This window comes from Neofelis nebulosa, chromosome 18 (assembly GCF_028018385.1).
Source record: "Neofelis nebulosa isolate mNeoNeb1 chromosome 18, mNeoNeb1.pri, whole genome shotgun sequence".
Lineage (NCBI taxonomy): Eukaryota > Metazoa > Chordata > Mammalia > Carnivora > Felidae > Neofelis > Neofelis nebulosa.
The window spans coordinates 43,552,340-43,568,624 of record NC_080799.1 but is presented as its reverse complement, the minus strand read 5'-3'; the positions used below and the strand labels follow the sequence as shown (position 1 = coordinate 43,568,624).

At 65.8% G+C, this 16,285-nt stretch overlaps 1 protein-coding gene across 3 annotated transcripts in view; it reads right to left on the bottom strand.

Annotated features, from left to right (window-relative positions):
• Window positions 1-16,285, bottom strand: part of PKD1 (polycystin 1, transient receptor potential channel interacting) — a 44,583-nt gene that overhangs the window by 5,485 nt on the left and 22,813 nt on the right. Inside the window, exons 15-36 of one of the 3 annotated variants that reach the window (XM_058710063.1) lie at window positions 12,401-16,017; window positions 12,095-12,244; window positions 10,867-11,010; window positions 10,490-10,769; window positions 10,201-10,414; window positions 9,945-10,128; window positions 9,467-9,619; window positions 8,631-8,775; window positions 7,902-8,522; window positions 7,440-7,596; window positions 6,940-7,192; window positions 6,635-6,830; window positions 5,366-5,536; window positions 5,143-5,286; window positions 4,844-5,054; window positions 4,617-4,743; window positions 3,727-3,843; window positions 3,558-3,607; window positions 3,197-3,369; window positions 2,997-3,090; window positions 317-435; window positions 39-241 (exon numbers count right to left, since the gene is read on the bottom strand). In XM_058710063.1, the coding sequence (XP_058566046.1) occupies window positions 39-241; window positions 317-435; window positions 2,997-3,090; window positions 3,197-3,369; window positions 3,558-3,607; window positions 3,727-3,843; window positions 4,617-4,743; window positions 4,844-5,054; window positions 5,143-5,286; window positions 5,366-5,536; window positions 6,635-6,830; window positions 6,940-7,192; window positions 7,440-7,596; window positions 7,902-8,522; window positions 8,631-8,775; window positions 9,467-9,619; window positions 9,945-10,128; window positions 10,201-10,414; window positions 10,490-10,769; window positions 10,867-11,010; window positions 12,095-12,244; window positions 12,401-16,017 (7,523 nt within the window). Of the gene's footprint in view, window positions 1-38; window positions 436-2,996; window positions 3,091-3,196; window positions 3,370-3,557; window positions 3,608-3,726; window positions 3,844-4,616; window positions 4,744-4,843; window positions 5,055-5,142; window positions 5,287-5,365; window positions 5,537-6,634; window positions 6,831-6,939; window positions 7,193-7,439; window positions 7,597-7,901; window positions 8,523-8,630; window positions 8,776-9,466; window positions 9,620-9,944; window positions 10,129-10,200; window positions 10,415-10,489; window positions 10,770-10,866; window positions 11,011-12,094; window positions 12,245-12,400; window positions 16,018-16,285 lie in introns of all 3 variants that reach the window. The other 2 variants (XM_058710064.1, XM_058710062.1) reach the window with 2 other exon arrangements.

The window sequence follows — 16,285 nt, the reverse complement described above, 5'->3', positions numbered from 1 at the left end:
CAGGGGCTGGCAGCCCGGCCCCCCAACATCCCACTCACCTTGAGCGGCTCCCAGCCGAAGAAGGAGGCCAAGAAGCTGGAGCTGCTCGAGAGGAGCCACATCACACCCACACCAGGGGAGAAGCCGGCACCCACCCAGCCGGAGACCCCCACAGCCACAGCCACCAAGAGCAGGCTGAGTCCGTGGGCCAGGGGAGCACACCAGGCTGGCAGCAGCCGCCTCCGCAGACCGTCCACCAGTCCTGGGGAGGAAGACAGGTGACGGGCAGCCCACGGGGAGGGGCCCGGAGGGGCGTCCTGGGGACACGAGAGCACACCTGTCCTGGCGGGCTTTGCCGACTGGGGCCGCTCCCAGGTCAGACCCGGGCTGGGCAGCCCCCTGTCCCCCAGCCTCTGCAGCATCAGCGTCTCCGTCCTCTCCGCAGGAGCGCTGGACCTGAGGCACAGAGAGGGGGGGGAGGGGGGAGGCGTAGCCCACGCTCAGCTGTGGGCCCACAGCACGACGTCCCTGAGCCCCCCTACCCCTGCACCCCGCCCCCCGTATCAGCCGAGAGAAGACACTGCCCCAAACCCGGGTAGATACAGCGCTGGGGCTCAGACCACCACCGGTGACTCCGGGAAGGGCCCCCGATGCCTGCCCTGCCCCTCAGGCCGAAAACCCACGTCAGCCTCCGCTGCCGTCTCCCCCTCGCTCGCTGCTCCTCCACCCACGGACAGAGTCCCCTCCCATCGTGACCCCAGCAGCGGTGGCTCGCAGCACGGCTGAAGCGGCCCCAAGGCTCCGGGTTCGCGTCGCCACCTTCCGGGATGCACTCCGCACACCTCGCGTCTTCGCCCCCAACCTCCCCACGCAGACCCACGTTTCACAAAGGGACCGCGCGCTGACGCAGCTTTGTGACCCAAGATGCAACTCTTGAACAAGGAAACCCCTTTGTCTCACAACTCCGACAGTATCTAGGGTTCCCGGGGCCGAGAGAAGTGTGTGTGGCCCACGGCACCACACTGACCTGGCCAGCTGCACAGCTGCCCCACCAAGGAACGGGGGCTCCGGGGGCGGGGGGATGTGAAACAAGGGTGTGACAGGCACTTCCTGAGGGCCAAGCGCGCGCCTGGCAGGAGGGCCTGCACAGCTGTGCCCCGACTACACAGAACAGGCCCCCCTCCCCCGCTCCCAGCAGGTGCCGGCCATGAGCTGCGCTGAACGCGCCTGGGTTTGTGAGCCTTCGAGAGTAAGAAGTATCGTTTATGCGGGTGGGAAGTCAGGACAGCAAGCAAACCTTTTCTTGAGATGGACTAGAGAACAGGTGCTCCGTATCCTCATTAGGCAGGAGCAGCGGCATTCCTGTTCTTTCTAGGGCTTTCTCCGGACGCCCACGTTCATGTTTTACATGTGGATGTGGCGTCGGGCAGGTGGCATAGCGGATATGGCCTAAGATACACGCGGCTTCACCAAACACCAAGCCGCAGGAGACCAAAGCCTGCCTGTCACGGGCCAGCACCCCGGGTCCCCGGCCGAGGCCGGCACCGTTCCGGCCCCGAGTGAAAGGAGCCAAGGCCACGCAACCTGCTGCGGGGGGAGCGTGCAGGCAAGACGCCCGGAGGCAGGGAGGACAGAGAGCAGGTCCCCATCACTACGCCCTCCTGCATTTGCAGGCAGGAAGGCCCCAGCCGGGGAGCAGCCGCGCCAAGAACGGCAGGAAGGAGACCTGGGGCTCTTGTCTTGGGGAGGATGCCTCTAGGCAGAAGGGGGGCAGAAGACAGCAGAGATGAAGGCAGAAAAGGAGGGAAGCGGTCGACGGAAGCGGCAGGGCCAGCCCACGCAGCTGCTGGAGCGTCGTAAGGCGAGCCGCCTCCAAGGGACACTTCCCCCCTCCCGCCACTTCCGCGGGCAAGGACACAGTGGTGACTGACAGGGCTGGGTCGTCAAGGACTCTGTGGTTCCTGCTCGCTCTGAGGTGTCGGCCGTCATGCCGTGAGGGCGCTCAAGCCAGCCAGGGTGAGGGTCAGATGGGGACAACCACCAACCTGCCTGCCGTCTGGCTCCCTTGAAGCGCAGAGTTTTGGGGTAACGGGTCACACGGCGACAGAGGGCCGGTGCCCTAGGAGAGCAGCGGCAGGGCCTGCCTCGGGGAGCAGGACTCCGCCGAGGGGGACGTTTGGACGGAGGCGCAAGAGCAAACAGGAGGGTCAGACTCGGGACCGGAAGGGCAGCGGCAGGTGTGCGTGAGGAAGGATGCCAAGAGAGGAGTCGGGAGTCAATGAAAACTTGTGGTGGCCGGAGCGTGCACCGGGCCGGTTCTGAGACCGGGACCGGGGGGGCGGGGCGCAGCGTCTCTGGAGGGGGGCCTGGGGCCTGCGGGGCGGGCAGCTCCGCGCAGGCCAGTGAACGTCCGCGGGGCCCGTTCGCGCAGTCAGCCCAAGGCCTGAACCTGGACTTGAGGAAGGGCTCTGGGCTGGAGCTATGTGGGGTTGCTGTCCCAGGATCTCCCCATAGTATAGACCTTCTGAATCAATTTCCAATTTCTTCGTAACATGCGATCATGCCACGGTTATCTGTGTTTGCAAAACGACTCGAGAGGCCCCCACCCCCCCCACCCCTCCCACCCCCCGTTCCCTGTGCTCAGGACGGTTCATATGTGTCATCTTTGGTGCTTGAAAACGACAAGAGTTAAAAAGAGCAGAAATGTGATTATTGGAGAAAAAAAAGGAAATAAGAGATAGTTTTATACGAATCGTCCATCTCAGACGTTGAGAGATTCTTAAAAACATAAAATTGAAACAATCTCAAAAGAAAACAACCGGGATGTTTGGAAAACCTGGTCCTGAGCACCCCATCACCCCACGCCTCTGCCACCTGTGGGGAACGCTTGCCACCCTGTGAGGTCCTTTCAACAGGTAAGGGGCCCAGCCCCGCACAAGGCCAGTCCCAGGTGGGGAGCGGGGCTTCTTGGCCTGGGCTCCCCGCCGCCCCCCAACCCCCGGGAGCCAGGGACTTACAGGCCAGCGAGCAGATCCGTTTCTACTTGTGCGTCCCGGGCAGGGGCCAGGCTGCCGGCCCCTTCAGCCACGATCCGCCGGACGAGGTCCTCGTCTAGAGGGAAAACACGTCAGCGGGGGCATGGTTTCTCCCACCCCCAGGTTCTTCAGAACCTTCCCGGGGATCGCGTCGGGATACCACCCTCCCCACCCCTGCTCACCCGAAGCTGAGAAGGACTTGGCAGGTGAGGAGGGGCTGACCAGGGAGAGCCCGTCCTCCTCCGGGCCCAGGCGGCCCCGTGCCAGCCGCTGCAGGGTGCTGCCCACGATAGATGGGTCACTCAGCAGGTCCGGCCAATTCAGCGTGCCTTCACTGGACGGCCAGCACACCAGGCTGTAGGTGACACAGGTGAAACAAGGGGGGCCCAGGGGGACACGCGTACAACACGGCCCTAGAGCATGTGTGACGACAATACACGGGGCCAGGGGACAAAACCCACGCAGCGCAGACACTCATAATGCACCACGCACGAGGTGTGGCAGACCCACGCCAAGGCTCACGCTCTCTCCAGGGACTCCTACCTTTTGCAATCATCTAAAAACAAGTCACTTTTCATTTGTCCGGCAAAGGCCTGTTGAGAAGCACAGAGAACACCTCAGGTTCTGAGCTGCCCAGAGGCAGCGGGACCCACCCAGCCCGGGCAGGGCCCTGGGGGGGGGGGGGGGGGGGGGGAGGGGGGGGCACACTCACCTCAGCACGGAGCCCCGGGAAGGCCAGGAAGGAGCTGTCCAGCACAGACGAGTCCAGGTAGCTGTCGATGTCCAGGACCGGCTGCCCCGCAGGGATGGGGCTCGGCCCCCCAGCCACCTAGGGGAGAGGCAGGCATTCGGCAGAGGTGTGCCACCTCCGGAGCAGGCAGAGCCTAGACTGGGGCTGTGCTAGAGAGTGTTCTAGAATCGGGCACACGTTCTGTATCTGCACTGTCCATCACGGTAGCCACAGGCCGCTCAGGGCTCTGGAATGCAGCTGGCAGAGGTGAGGACTCCAGTTTTATTTGTCGTCGACTCGAACCAGCCGTGGTGGCGGCGGATTACCCCACGGGACCCCTGGCGCACACGCCCCCAGGGTATGGCGGTGGGTCCCTCCTGGGGGAAGTGCTCTGTCCTTCCCTCATCTCGTGCAGTCCCCATCAGATCGGGCGGGAAGCGCCTGCTCCTTGTCTCTCCGAGCCTGTGAGGCACTGGCCCTTCGGCAGGTGCATGAGAGCCACCAGGGAGGCCATTTGGGCTCTTCCTTGTCAGAGGGTTTAAATCGCCACTTTGGCCTCTTGCTAGAGATCTGCTCTGCTCAGGTTTGCGACATCCTCCCGAGTCTTTCCGGGACCCTGCCCGTCTCCCCTCAGTCACCTGACAGGCTGGTCCACAGCAGTCACGGGACCCCCCCCCCCCAATCATCTGCCCTGTGATTTCCGTGGCATCAGAAGTGGGGCCCCGTTGGTTCATTCGTGATCTGGACAATCTGCATCTCTCTGTCTCCCTGGGTCAGTCGTCTCGACCTTCTGCCCTTCCCTCCGGCCACCCTTGGCGGCGGCAACGAGACCCACGCTCTGTCCTCTGGAAGCTCCCCGGGCCCCAGCCCACCTTGCTCCGGGACATCCGGAAGAGAAACAGAATGACCAGGTAGACGGGATAGACCACCACACTGGACACCAGGCCGACGGCAACTGTGTCGGCACTCAGCGGGATCAGACCGGACACGGGCCCCGCGCTGTGTGGCAGGAGAGGAGAGAGACCTTGGCTGGGAGAGGCTACGGAGGGTAGGAGGGGTCGGGCAGGAGGAGATCGTCGGGCCCCCCACGGGCACCCACCTGTAGGCGGCGTCTCCCACGACCCCGTACCACACAGCATTGGCACCCAGGAAGAGGCAGACGAGGAGGACGCAACAGGTGGCCCGCTGGACGCGGGTGAAGCGGCTCCGGGGTGGCCGGTCCCAGAGGGAGAGCCAGAGATGCTTGTCAAAAAAGCCACGCTGCAGCTCGGCCACCAGGAGGCGCCGGAACCGCCGCACAGCCGCGTCGCCTGCAGAAAGGGCACAGCTGGCTTCAGGAGGCCAGCGGCACAGGCCACCCCTCGGCCAGCCCGGGCAGGGACGGGCCCAGGCCCTTACTTGCTGCCAGCACCTCCTTCTCCACGAGGCCGCCATTGGCCTCAGTCTCCACCGACAGCCAGTCGTTGACCAGGAAGAAGGTGCTGCAGGCGGTCTGCAGGTCCCGGACGATGATGTGCTGCAGGAACCAGGCGGGGCTGAGCCCTGCAGGGGAGGGGCGGTGATTCAGGCTGAAGGGCGCTGGTGGGGTGCCGGAGGGGCAGCCGCGGGCGCCCCCACAGACCTTTGTTGTCGTGCCACACGCGGATCTTCCGCACGCTGCCCAGGCTGTGCGGCGTGGCGATCTGGAACACGTCCAGGCTGTTGCGGCGGAAGGCCCTGTCCCCATCCAGGTGCCGGTGGCCGCTGCGGCCCTCAGCCCCATACAGCATGATGCCCACGTGTGCCGTGGTTCCTGGAGGATGGACAGAGAGGCAGCGGGGCTGGGTACGTGACCCCGGGCGGACCTTCCTTCGCTCAGCGGACAGGCCGCTCTGACAGGTGCCCTCTCACCCCCCTCAACGTGCCAGACACGCAGCCGCCAACGACACGGTGCAGCAGGCGGGGCGCCAGATTAACCGAGCGACTACGTGAGACACAGTCGGCCCTACCTCCCTGTGATACCACATGCACGTGACGTTTTACAAAAACGGGGACTGGCCAGTGAGGGTAAGAGCACAGCGAGGAGGAGAAAAGTGGTAACGTGGGAGAGACGTTCAGAACAATGGTCACCAGGCAGGTCGACACTGGCCGAGGCCATGACACCAAACTCGCCAATGTAGGCAGACAGGGACCACGAGAGAAAGAACAAAGATGTCACAGAGCAACCCACTGAGCGGTCAGAGGAGTGTCACGGAGCAGGAGGGCCAACGAGGACAAGTGGGGGGGGGGGGCAGGGGCAGGAGGACCAATGAGGACACGCCGGGGGGCGGGGTCGCCGGGGGGCGGGGTCGCCGGGGGGCGGGGTCGCCGGGGGGCGGGGTCGCCGGGGGCGGGGTCGCCGGGGGGCGGGGTCACCGAGGAGGGCCAACCAGAACACGCGGTGGGGGGGGGGGGCAAGAGCGGGAGGGCCAACGAAGACACGCTGAGGGGGGAGCGCAGGAAGTGGCCGAGGCATGGAGAACACGCTCACGTGCGTGGCACCTCCTACAGCCACACGGCCAGCACTGCCCACGCTGCTCAGCAAGTTTTCCACAAAGAAATCGAACGCTTTTGCCCCCAGCACGTCTAACGTTCAAGTCACACTGTCCTCGCTCGGTCAGTCCGTCTTCCCAGTAACGGCTCACCACCACCCCCACTGTCGTCCACTCGCTCACACAGGCAGGCCCCGCACTCCGATGCCCCGTGTGCCCGGAGAGCACCGTGAGGCCTGATGAGCTCCTGCCCCACGCGGCACCGGGTGAACAGAGCCCTCGTCCCGTCATCTACTAAGATAGTCACTACCAGAGAAGATAGCCAGAGAGCACAAGCAAGGGCAGCCGGGAGGCCTGGACCAGACAGCCCCCCGCCTCACCTGAGCCCCGGCCCCAGCCAGTCTTAACCAGGATCTCGTACTTGAAGCGGCCCCCCTTCCCGCAGAAAGGGATCACGCGGACACGGCTGACGTCCAGCTGGTCCAGCTTACGCAGGATCACGGCCATGACCACATAGGTCACCAGGCACACGGAACAGGTCAGCAGGACGACATAGTTCACGCCTGAGGCCGGTTCCTGGGGAGACAGAGCCATCAGGTACAGGAGGCACGGCCCTCGCCTCACTTTCTCAGGACGAGAGAAAGGCTGGGAACTCCGAGGCCCCTAGAAACATGGTGCAACTCACTGGAAAGATGAACCGCACGTGGCTGGGAGGCACGAAGAGGCTGGCCCCGAAGGCAGTGAGGTGGCGGGTGAGGCAGACGGCCTGGCTGGGTGACGTCTCTTCCAAAGGCACAAGGCCCTCTGTCCTCCACATCATGTCCTTCTCGCTGAAGTACTGGCACAGGGATGTGTACAGGCCCACGGTCACTTCCAGTGCCGACCAACGGAAGTGGCTGGTCAAGTTCAGGTAGTAAGTCCCGCCTGGGTCTCTGCTCCTAGAAGTTGAGCAAGTGTCACAGCCAGACCCTGCCCAGCCCGAGTCACGGCAGGTCCTGCTCCCAGACCCCTCAGCTGCAGCCACGCCCACCACAGGTGGCCAGGCCTGCCGCTTCCGGTCCTCCTGCCGCCAGACCTACTCCCACAGGAAACCCAGTGACCCTGCTGGCGTCCAGCCAGCCGTCAGAGATTAGCCCCCACTGTGGGTCCACCGTGGCCTGCTCCCAGGGCGGGGCGTGGGCTCACCCTGGGGCGATGAAGAAGGTGTAGGGCCTGTGGTCCCCGCCCGCCAGCGCCTCCGGGGTGATCCTCCTGCTGGCTGAGCAGTTGTGCTCGTTGGGCTGCGGCACCGAGTGCAGGTACACAGCCAGGTAGGGCTCAGGCTCCCGGGACAGGTAGTGTTCTAGGGGCACAAGGACAGCATAGGACGGCTGCCCCGCGCAGCTCGCACACCCTGGGGGATGCTCCCGGAGCCCTGTGGCGCCCTCCCTGCAGCCTGGGGCTGGGGGGCTGGAGAGCTCTCTGTTGCTGGCAGCACTAACTGTTGCCTTGTTCCCCGCTGCCCTGGGGCCAGGCCCCGGCCAGCCTATGAAGCAGGAGGCAGACTTTCCTAAAGGCCACGAGTCGGGGGGGGAGGGGGGGGGCACGAAAGACACCTGCTCACCAAGGGTCCCCCACACAGGTTGGGCCGAGGCCCGCAACACCCACCGCTAAGCACCGAGTAGGTGAGCTGTAGGTGCAACCCGGCGTCAGGGTTGCTGTCCTCGGGGACGACCACAACGCCGACCGAGGCCTGCGGCTGGACGACGGCAGAGCCGGCAGGGGTGCGGCAGCCCCGTGCAGCCCGGTCTGAGTTGTTGGGTACTTTCACGGTGATGGCGCGCTCCGAGGCCAGCCGGCCAATGGGGATCTGGGCCCCGGCCTGCGTCTGGAAGGCCATGGACGCCACCTTGGTGGAGACAGTATAGTTGCTGATGTAGCCGAAGGGGAAGGGGTTGGAGTCGACGAGGATGATGAGCTGTACCACATCACTGAGGTTGGACAGGGCCCCGCTGAAGGCCTCAGGGATGGAGAAGTGGCAGCCGGGAACCGAGGCGTCGCCCTGGCAGAGCAGGCTCAGCGGGTCTGAGCGCTTGCCCTGCGCCACGATCTCCTCGCCGGCCAGCGTCAGGGGCTCCTCGTTGAGCACGCGGGAGCGCATGAGGATACACATGAGGGCCGACGACAGGCGGTAGGCCCTGGATGCCACCATCAGCGACGGCGGCTCTGCGCCCAGCTCTGAGGGCTGCGGGCCCTGCACATCCGCGCTGGCCAAGTGGATGAGGTCACCTGTGGGAGGAGAGGTGGGAGGAGAGGTGGCGCGGAGGGCTCAGAGGGGGGGGCAAGCGGGGGCGGGGGGGTGGTGGGGAGCACGCGCCTTCCTGGGCCCGGCCGCACCTGTGATGTTGAGAATGCTGTCAGCAATGGCCGTGGGCGTGCCGGTGCCCTCGGCGGTCTCGGCCTGCAGGATGTGCATCATGCCCTCGAGCTTGTGCAGCGTCTTCTTCAGACACGAGCGGCACACGAGCTCCCTGCTGGAGACCTGCAGGGAGGCCAGACGCCGTAGGCAGCCCTCCTCCGGCCTGGCTGAGCAGGGCCGGCACCCCCCGTGACCCCTCAACCCACTTCAGTTCCGTCACACCGGCCACGTGGCCCAGGCCTTTCCCCAACACCCTTCACGCCGCAGCTGGAGAAACCACCCCAAGCGTGGGTTCCAGCCATGTGCCTCCCTGCCGAGAGCTCTTCTGTGGTTTCTCCCCACCCGCGGGCGAGGAAGGTCCAAGGTAACGCGGTCCTGCCGCTCGCCCTAATCCATGTGCCTGGCCATGAGAGCCACGTGTCACGGGTCACCTCTCCCGCCTGGGAAGGTTCTCTGCTTCCTTCTCTGCTGAAAGCTGTGCAGCAATTTCCCACCACGCAGAGGCACAGCGTGCCCCCGCCCCCATCAAGACTGTGCTCAGCTCAGCCGAGCCCGGTTCTCGAGTCCTGGGCGACAGTGGTGGCTAACTGCTTGGGGCTGCAGAAGCCGGATCAGGTGTGACCATGGGCTGAGTGGGAGGGCACCGGAACAGCCTCTTCACGTGTGCTCTCCTTAGAGCCAAGCCGCTCCTTACCCCTAGGCCACCCTGCACAGTCGCACCTGCAGCTCACATGCTAAATGGCCAAGGACAGGCACACGGCCAGGGAGACTTGGCCAGGATAGGGGCTGCCATGGGGCCCGAGGCCCACCCTACCGTGCACTGGGCCAGCGCCGCGGCAATCTGCCGGATGTCATCCACGGTGTTGACCCGCAGGGAGACCAGAATCTCTGTGACGTTTTTGCGTATCTGGGCTTGCAGCTGCCGCCTGGGGTCCGACTCTGCTGACGAGGCCAGCGCCTGCTCGTGCTGAGGGCAGTGAGCACAGGGGAGCCCTCAGGGCAACGGGCAGCTTCACTGGCAGCGACACAAGTTGTCTCAGCCACTAGAAAACTCGGGCAGCGGCTCAAGCCATGTTTCTTCAGGGACAAAAGGGGGCTTAGGGGGCTTTCCCAGGACTTCTCATGGGGGTGTGGAGGGCTGGCATCAGGGGAAGGGTCCACAGGCTGGGACTGTGGAGAAGAGGAGTTATTTCAAGGAGACGAATCAGGGGGCCAACTGCCGGCGAGGCAGCGAAGACTGGCCCGGGCCCACCCTCCCCACCGAGGGCAGATGAGAGGAGGGAACTCCTCACCCCTGCGCTGGCCTCGTTGAGCACAGTGATGAGGGCCAGAGAGTACTCGATGACGTGCTGGGGGTCAGCCTGTCTCAGTAGTCTGGGAAGCATGCTCTCCGTGAGGCTGTGCAGCCAAGTCGTGAGGTCCAGGGGGCCACCTGGCAGGTCACTAGGGAGTTCGGGCAGGGTGATGGCCAGAGACCTGCGTGCAGAAGCTCGCGGTGAACAAGTGGCAGTCCCCGCTCCCACCTGCCCAGATCCCGCCCAGGCTCACCTATTGAGAGCAACCACAGCGGCGCCTAGCTGGTCCTGCACGACCACGGCCAAGTCCACCTGGAAGTGTGGTGCAAAACCAGGCGGCAGCACGGCTCCGTAGGCAGAGAGGCTGCCCCTGTAGACGCAGAACTCTTCGCAGTGGCCCTGGCGACAGCGCCGCAGCAACAGGGCGAACACGAGTGGGGCGCCTGCGTCTTCCGCATCCTGCCAGCCTGCGGGCCCCTCAGTGTCAGCGGCGCCCCGGACTCCCTGCGCCGCGCCTCCCTGTCACCTGCAGCTGTACTCACCTGTGCACTCGAAATGCACCTTGGTGGTGAGGGCGCGCACGGCGTCCAGCGGGAAGAGGCGGCAAGAGCCTCCGCGCGGGGGCCGGTTGGCGGAGAGGCGGATGGAGGCGCAGCCCTCTTCCTCGCCCGAGCGGCCCAGCACCGTGAGCGTGAACGTGTAACCCTCGCCGTCCCGCAGCACGCCGCGCCGCACCACCAGCCGCATGCCTGAGCTGCCCGTCGACGTGGTCGTCTCGTCCAGCACCAGCGTCTCGTTGCTGAAAGTACGCGCCGCCCAGCGCTGCAGAGCCAGGGGACAGAGACCAAGGTGCCGAGGACCGACCGGGAGCGGCCCCGCCCCGCCGAGGCCCCGCCCCCCCAGTCCTACATTCGCTCACCCCTCGCTGGGAGCCCCCGCTACAGTTGTCACAGCGGCCCTCCAGGTACACGTAGGAGCTACGGCTCACTGCGTACACGGCCTGCGCCTTGCAGGACACACACTCCAAGGACACAAGGGGCACCCGACCCCTGCGGATCAACACCTGGAGACAAGAAAAGAAGCCACGACCTGAGCCAGGGCCTCCACTCCTGGGGCCCACACCCTGAGTCTGCACAGGGCAGTCAGCCCCAGCCAGGCTCCCCAGGGGAGCTGGGCCTCTGGCCTCTGCCCTGATGCTGTTCTCCTGGCTGGGAGGGCTCCTCTCTGGGCCCTGCCAGCACCTAGTTAACCCGGAGTCCAACTTCCCAAGGCTCCGTGGGCTCAGCCCTCCTCAAGTACATTCGTTCAGTTTTTGATGTCTCACAGTCTGGAGGATGGTGGTGGACACCCAAGAGGGCAGAGTCCACCTCGCGCTTATTTTCCGTAGCACCCAAAGCCCAGCTCGGGCCTAGCACACGCGAAGCACTCGGGTACTCACCTGTGAACAGGATGGATGGACGGACAGACCCGTGGAGGAGAAACAGAACGAATGCACGTGTGGGGTGAAGGCGGCCGTGCTCACTACACAGCCCCATCTGAGGTCGGTCCCACCTCAGCCAATCCAGGCTGGACCCCGCTCCGACCTCCCCCGTCCCCACAGAGCCCGTCCCAGGCACCAGCGGCACCTCGCGCACCTGCCGCCATCGGCAGGCCGCAGCAGCAGTGCCGGCCCCAGGGGCCGCTGGCACCTCGGTCCTGACCTGCCTGGAGGGTGCAGGGGGCAGCAATGTTGAGCACGTGTCCACCCAGGGCTGAGAACAGGCTCTTCCTGTTCAAAAACGAGGACACCCATGCTCTGGGAAGGGGGCCGGTTTCCTCACTGCCTTTGGTGCTGCTGGAACCCCTTACTTCTCACTAATAAATACCTAGAGCGCCCAGGACCCCTCTAAGCTCCGGAAGGCCGCAGCGCTTCTGAAAGGAAACAAAACTGAAGCGAAACGTTTTGTTAAAGAGAATCTGTATCAATCAAACGTAGTAACTCACAGTGAGAACCGATAGCTTCCAGAACACCAAAACACGGGAAACCTTCACCGAGAGTGTTTGGCGTGAATGGCCCTGTGCGCTCAGCCCTCCCTGGCTGTACCTCGGCCACCCCGGGGCCCGGAACTCCGCCTTGCTGGGCTAAGGACTGGGCCCGTGGCACCCACCGTCTGGTTTGTGGCCTCCTCCTTCCGGCCTGCCTTCCACACGGTCAGGTTGAAGGTGTACTCCACACCAGCTTGCAGGCGCTCCTGGGGGACGGTGACCACGCTGCTGCCCCGGGGCCCAAAGGTCAGAGCGCACCCGCCAGTCTCACTCTGTAGCCACAAGGGAAGGGGTCGTGAGACCCTGGACGGCTTCAAAGCAGAGCCCAGCCCAGGGCACGTTTGGAAGACCCCCTGCCCCTCCAAGGCTCAGCCGCACGAACGACCAAGGGAGCCAGAGGGGACCTCACGCCCCCTGGTGCACCGGACCTGCGTTGAGGCCACACAGGCCCAGTGGAAGCTGAGTGGCGTCTGGTCGCCGTCCTCCAGGTTGGGATCGTAGGACTTGCTCCCATCCAGCACCAGGTCCTGAGCGTCTGACCACACACGGTATGAGCCTCCCTCGATGATGGGCACCAGGCGCTCAGGGACCACTGTCACATTGGCTTGGATGCTCCGTGCCAGCGGGGTGTCCCCAAATGACACCAGGAACACAAAGCAGTAGTGGCCCACAGGCAGCGCCAGCCGTGGCACCACCAGCTGGGGCCGGCTCATGTCCACGCTGGGCAGAGCCACGGGGGCCACGCGCACCGGCCGATGGCAGCCAGCGGCACGGTACACCTCCCACCGGTACTCCGTCTGGTAGGTGACGCAGTCACGGAGGTTGACGTGGGCTTCCAGGTAGTTGCGCTGGGAGCGCCGCATCAGCACCTGCGGGGGCAGGGCCACGTCCACCTCGGGCTCCCTACAGGCCAGCACGTGGACGGTGACCGTGGCCTGGGCCACGAAGAAGCTCACCAGGTTGGAAGCATTCACCTCCATCCGGTAGTCCCCAGGCTGCAGGTAGGAGTGTTCAGCCCAGGGCTCCTCCGTGTCCTCCGCCGGGGCCCCATCCCCGAAGTCCCAGCGATAGGCCACACGCCGGGGGCTAGGGCTCGTGGCGGCCTCGAACCGGGCCGAACGGTTGGTAAAGCAGCGGCCGCTGCGCAGCACCACGTGCTGGATGGCGTCCTGGACCTCGACCACGAGCGTGAGGTTCACGCCGCCCAGCTCGTTGAAGGCGCGCACGTGGATTTCCAGCAGCCCCGCGGCCACGGGGGTGTAGGTGACGTCGCGGCCTGACAGAATGACCAGCGAGTCCCCCTGGACCTTCTGCAAGGAGAAGTACCACGCGTAGGCCACGCGGGACCCCCGCTGCACGCGGGCCGTGAAGTTCCTCTCCGTGCCCGTGGGGATGCCTGGCTCACAGCAGTTGGGCACCTGGAGCCCACCCACCGCCTCCAGCACCAAGATGCGCACCTGCGCCTGGGCCCGGCTCACGTGGTTTTCCGCCTGCACGCTCAGCGTGTAGTCCCCGGCCCGGGGGAAACTGCGGGAGAAGCGGGGCCCGGGCAGTGCCTCCGTGGCGGCCCCGCCGACCCGCAGGTAGAAGCTGACAGCAGAGCCAGCGGCCAGCAGGACCTGCAGGTGGACCAGCTGCCCGGGCGCCACCACCTTGCTGCTGGCCCACAGCACGAGGCCCGCGACGGGCTCTTCCACCACGAGCTCACGCGTGGCCAGGCCCCAGCTGACGGCATTGGAGGCGTTGAGCCGAACGGAGAAGGCGCCGGCGTCACGGAAGACCACAGAAACGTGCTGGCCGTGCCTGCTGCCACCCGGCACCGCCCAGCACCAGCTCACGTTGGTGCCTGAGTCCAGCTGCCCCCAGAAGTGCACGGCAGAACCCGCCGCCACGAAGCCGCCACCCAGCTCGCCGGCCCTGATGCTGAGGCCACTTACGGGCACCTGCACAGCCACCTCAGTGGTGGCGTTGGCCGAGCCCAGCTGGTTCCTGGCCGTGACCGTGACCAGGTGCAGGCCGGGGGTGGGGAAGGTGTGCGTGGTGGACGGCTCTGGGGTCTCCCAGCTCAGTCCTCCCTCCAGAGACCAGCTATAAATGACGCCGCTGCCCCCGGCCGGCTTGGCACAGAGGGTGACGCTGGCATCGACGGCGGCCGGGTTCGGGGAGGCGGCTGCGGCCAGCCACCCCACAGGCTCCACGAAGTCCACCGTGCGATTGGCCAGGGCACTGCCCAGCATGTTGGCGGCCCGCAGCTGGATGCGGTAAGTGCCGGCCTCGAGCACAGTGAGCGAGAAGGCTCTGCCGCTGCCGGCCAGCGCCGGGCCGCCGTCCCGCTGGGCGGTCCAGCTATAGGAGATGTTGGTGCCGTCCCGGACCACGGCCTGCAGCTGCAGCGTGCGGTTGGTGGGAAAGCAGCAGCCGCCTCCGCCCCCCACCACCTGCAGCCCCTCGATGTGCTGCAGGACGTAGACAAAGATGCTGTCCTGGGCGGCGCCCACCTCGTTCTCGGCCGTGACGATGATGTTGAAGGTGCCCACCGAGCGGAAGGTGTAGGAGATGGTGGGGCCCCCGGGGATGGGCGTGCAGCGGTCGCAGAGCACCCAGGAGTAGCGCACGTCGCTGCCGGCCTCCAGGGAGGTGGCGAAGCTGACGCTGCCGTTGAGGGGCACCACCGTGCGGCTGGCGTTGACGCTGAGCCCCCGCGCACGCTCCCGCACCGTGACGTTCAGCCGAGCCTCGCCACGGCTCACCTCGTTCCACCCGGTCACGCGGACGGTGAAGTGGCCCGTGCTGTTGTAGGCGTGGGTGACCGCGGAGCCCTCGAGGAGCCCACCGTCCCCCAGCTCCCACAGGTAGCTGGCGGGGCACCCGCGGCCCGCGGCGGAGAACAGGTACGGCTGCTGCAGCTCCAGCACACGAGAACCGTTGACCCGGACGCCCGTGAGCTCCACGGGCTCCTGCACCTCCACGAGCGCGGAGTCGTTGGCAGCCGAGATGTTGTTGGATACGGCAACCGTCGCCAGGTAGGAGCCAGAGGCCGGGTAGGCAAACGTGGCCTCGGGGCCCCCGACGCGGGCGGGATCCTCAGTGCCAAAGTCCCAGGCGTAACGGTAGAGGAACGGGGGCCAGGCACGAGCCACCCAACGGGCCTCGTCCCCGAGCCGCACGAACTGCCTCTCGGGCCACAGGGTCACGTTGCCCAGCTCGGGCTCCACGCAGACGCTGGTGAAGTAATGGGCCTTGTTCACGTGGCTCGAGAGGACCAGCGTCAAGGGGAACGTGCCGCTCCGTGTGAAGTTGTGCGTCACCGTCGGGTCCCCCGAGACGGTGGTGTTGGAGGAGCCATCCCCGAACGTCCAGTCAAAGATGTAGTGGGTGGGGTCGCCAGTGACGTGGGCCGTGAGCCGGGCGAGGGGCTGCACAGGGATGCAGGCCGCAGGCTCGATCCGCAGCACCTCCAGGACAAACACCTGCAGGGGCAGGCTCAGCGCCAGGCGGCCCGCGGGGCTGGACGCTCCCACAGTCACCGTGCAGTTCCGTGCCCGCAGGTACACGTGCTCCACCGTGGCCTCGGGGCCCGTGAGCACCGTGCCGTCCCCCATGTCAAAAGTCCACGTGACGTTGTCTCCCGACTCCAGGGCGGCGCTGACGGTCACAGGCGCGCCCTGCTCCACGGACGGGCTGAGGCTCACGCTCAGGCCCCGAAGCTCCTCAAAGACGCGGATGCCGACACATGCCGCCACGCTGCTAACCGTGTTGTTGACCTCCAGATGGACGCGGTACGTGCCCCCTGAGCTGTATGTGTGGTTGGCCTCCGGCCGGTGCTGCGTCACAGCTGGGGAGCCATCTCCGAAGTCCCACGTGTACAGGATGCCCCCAGGGGAGGGCAGTGGGTGTGGGGCAAAGGTGACAGACTGGCCAGCCACCAGGACATGGCTTCCCACGGCCACAGCCACAGCAGGCAGGGTGGCGCGCACGCTCACAGACACTTGCCGCGTCAGGTTCTCGAAGGCGTTGGACACCAGCAGGGTCAGGTTGTACTCACCTGGGGGACAGGCCTGAGTGAGAACAGGGCCAGGGCCACCTCCACCACCTGCTTGGCGAAGTCATGACCTAACCCCGTGCTGCTGCGCGCCAGGGCCCCTCGGGAAGATAGAACAGGCCCTCGGTCAAAACGTCAAGGGAGAATGCCCTTGGGCCCTGTCCTGGGAGGTCCTCGCAATGGGGCCAGTGCAGGCTGCCACAAGCAGAGGGCAAGACGCGGGGCTGGGGCATAAATGAGATGGGAGCAGACCCTCCCTGGGGAACAGAGA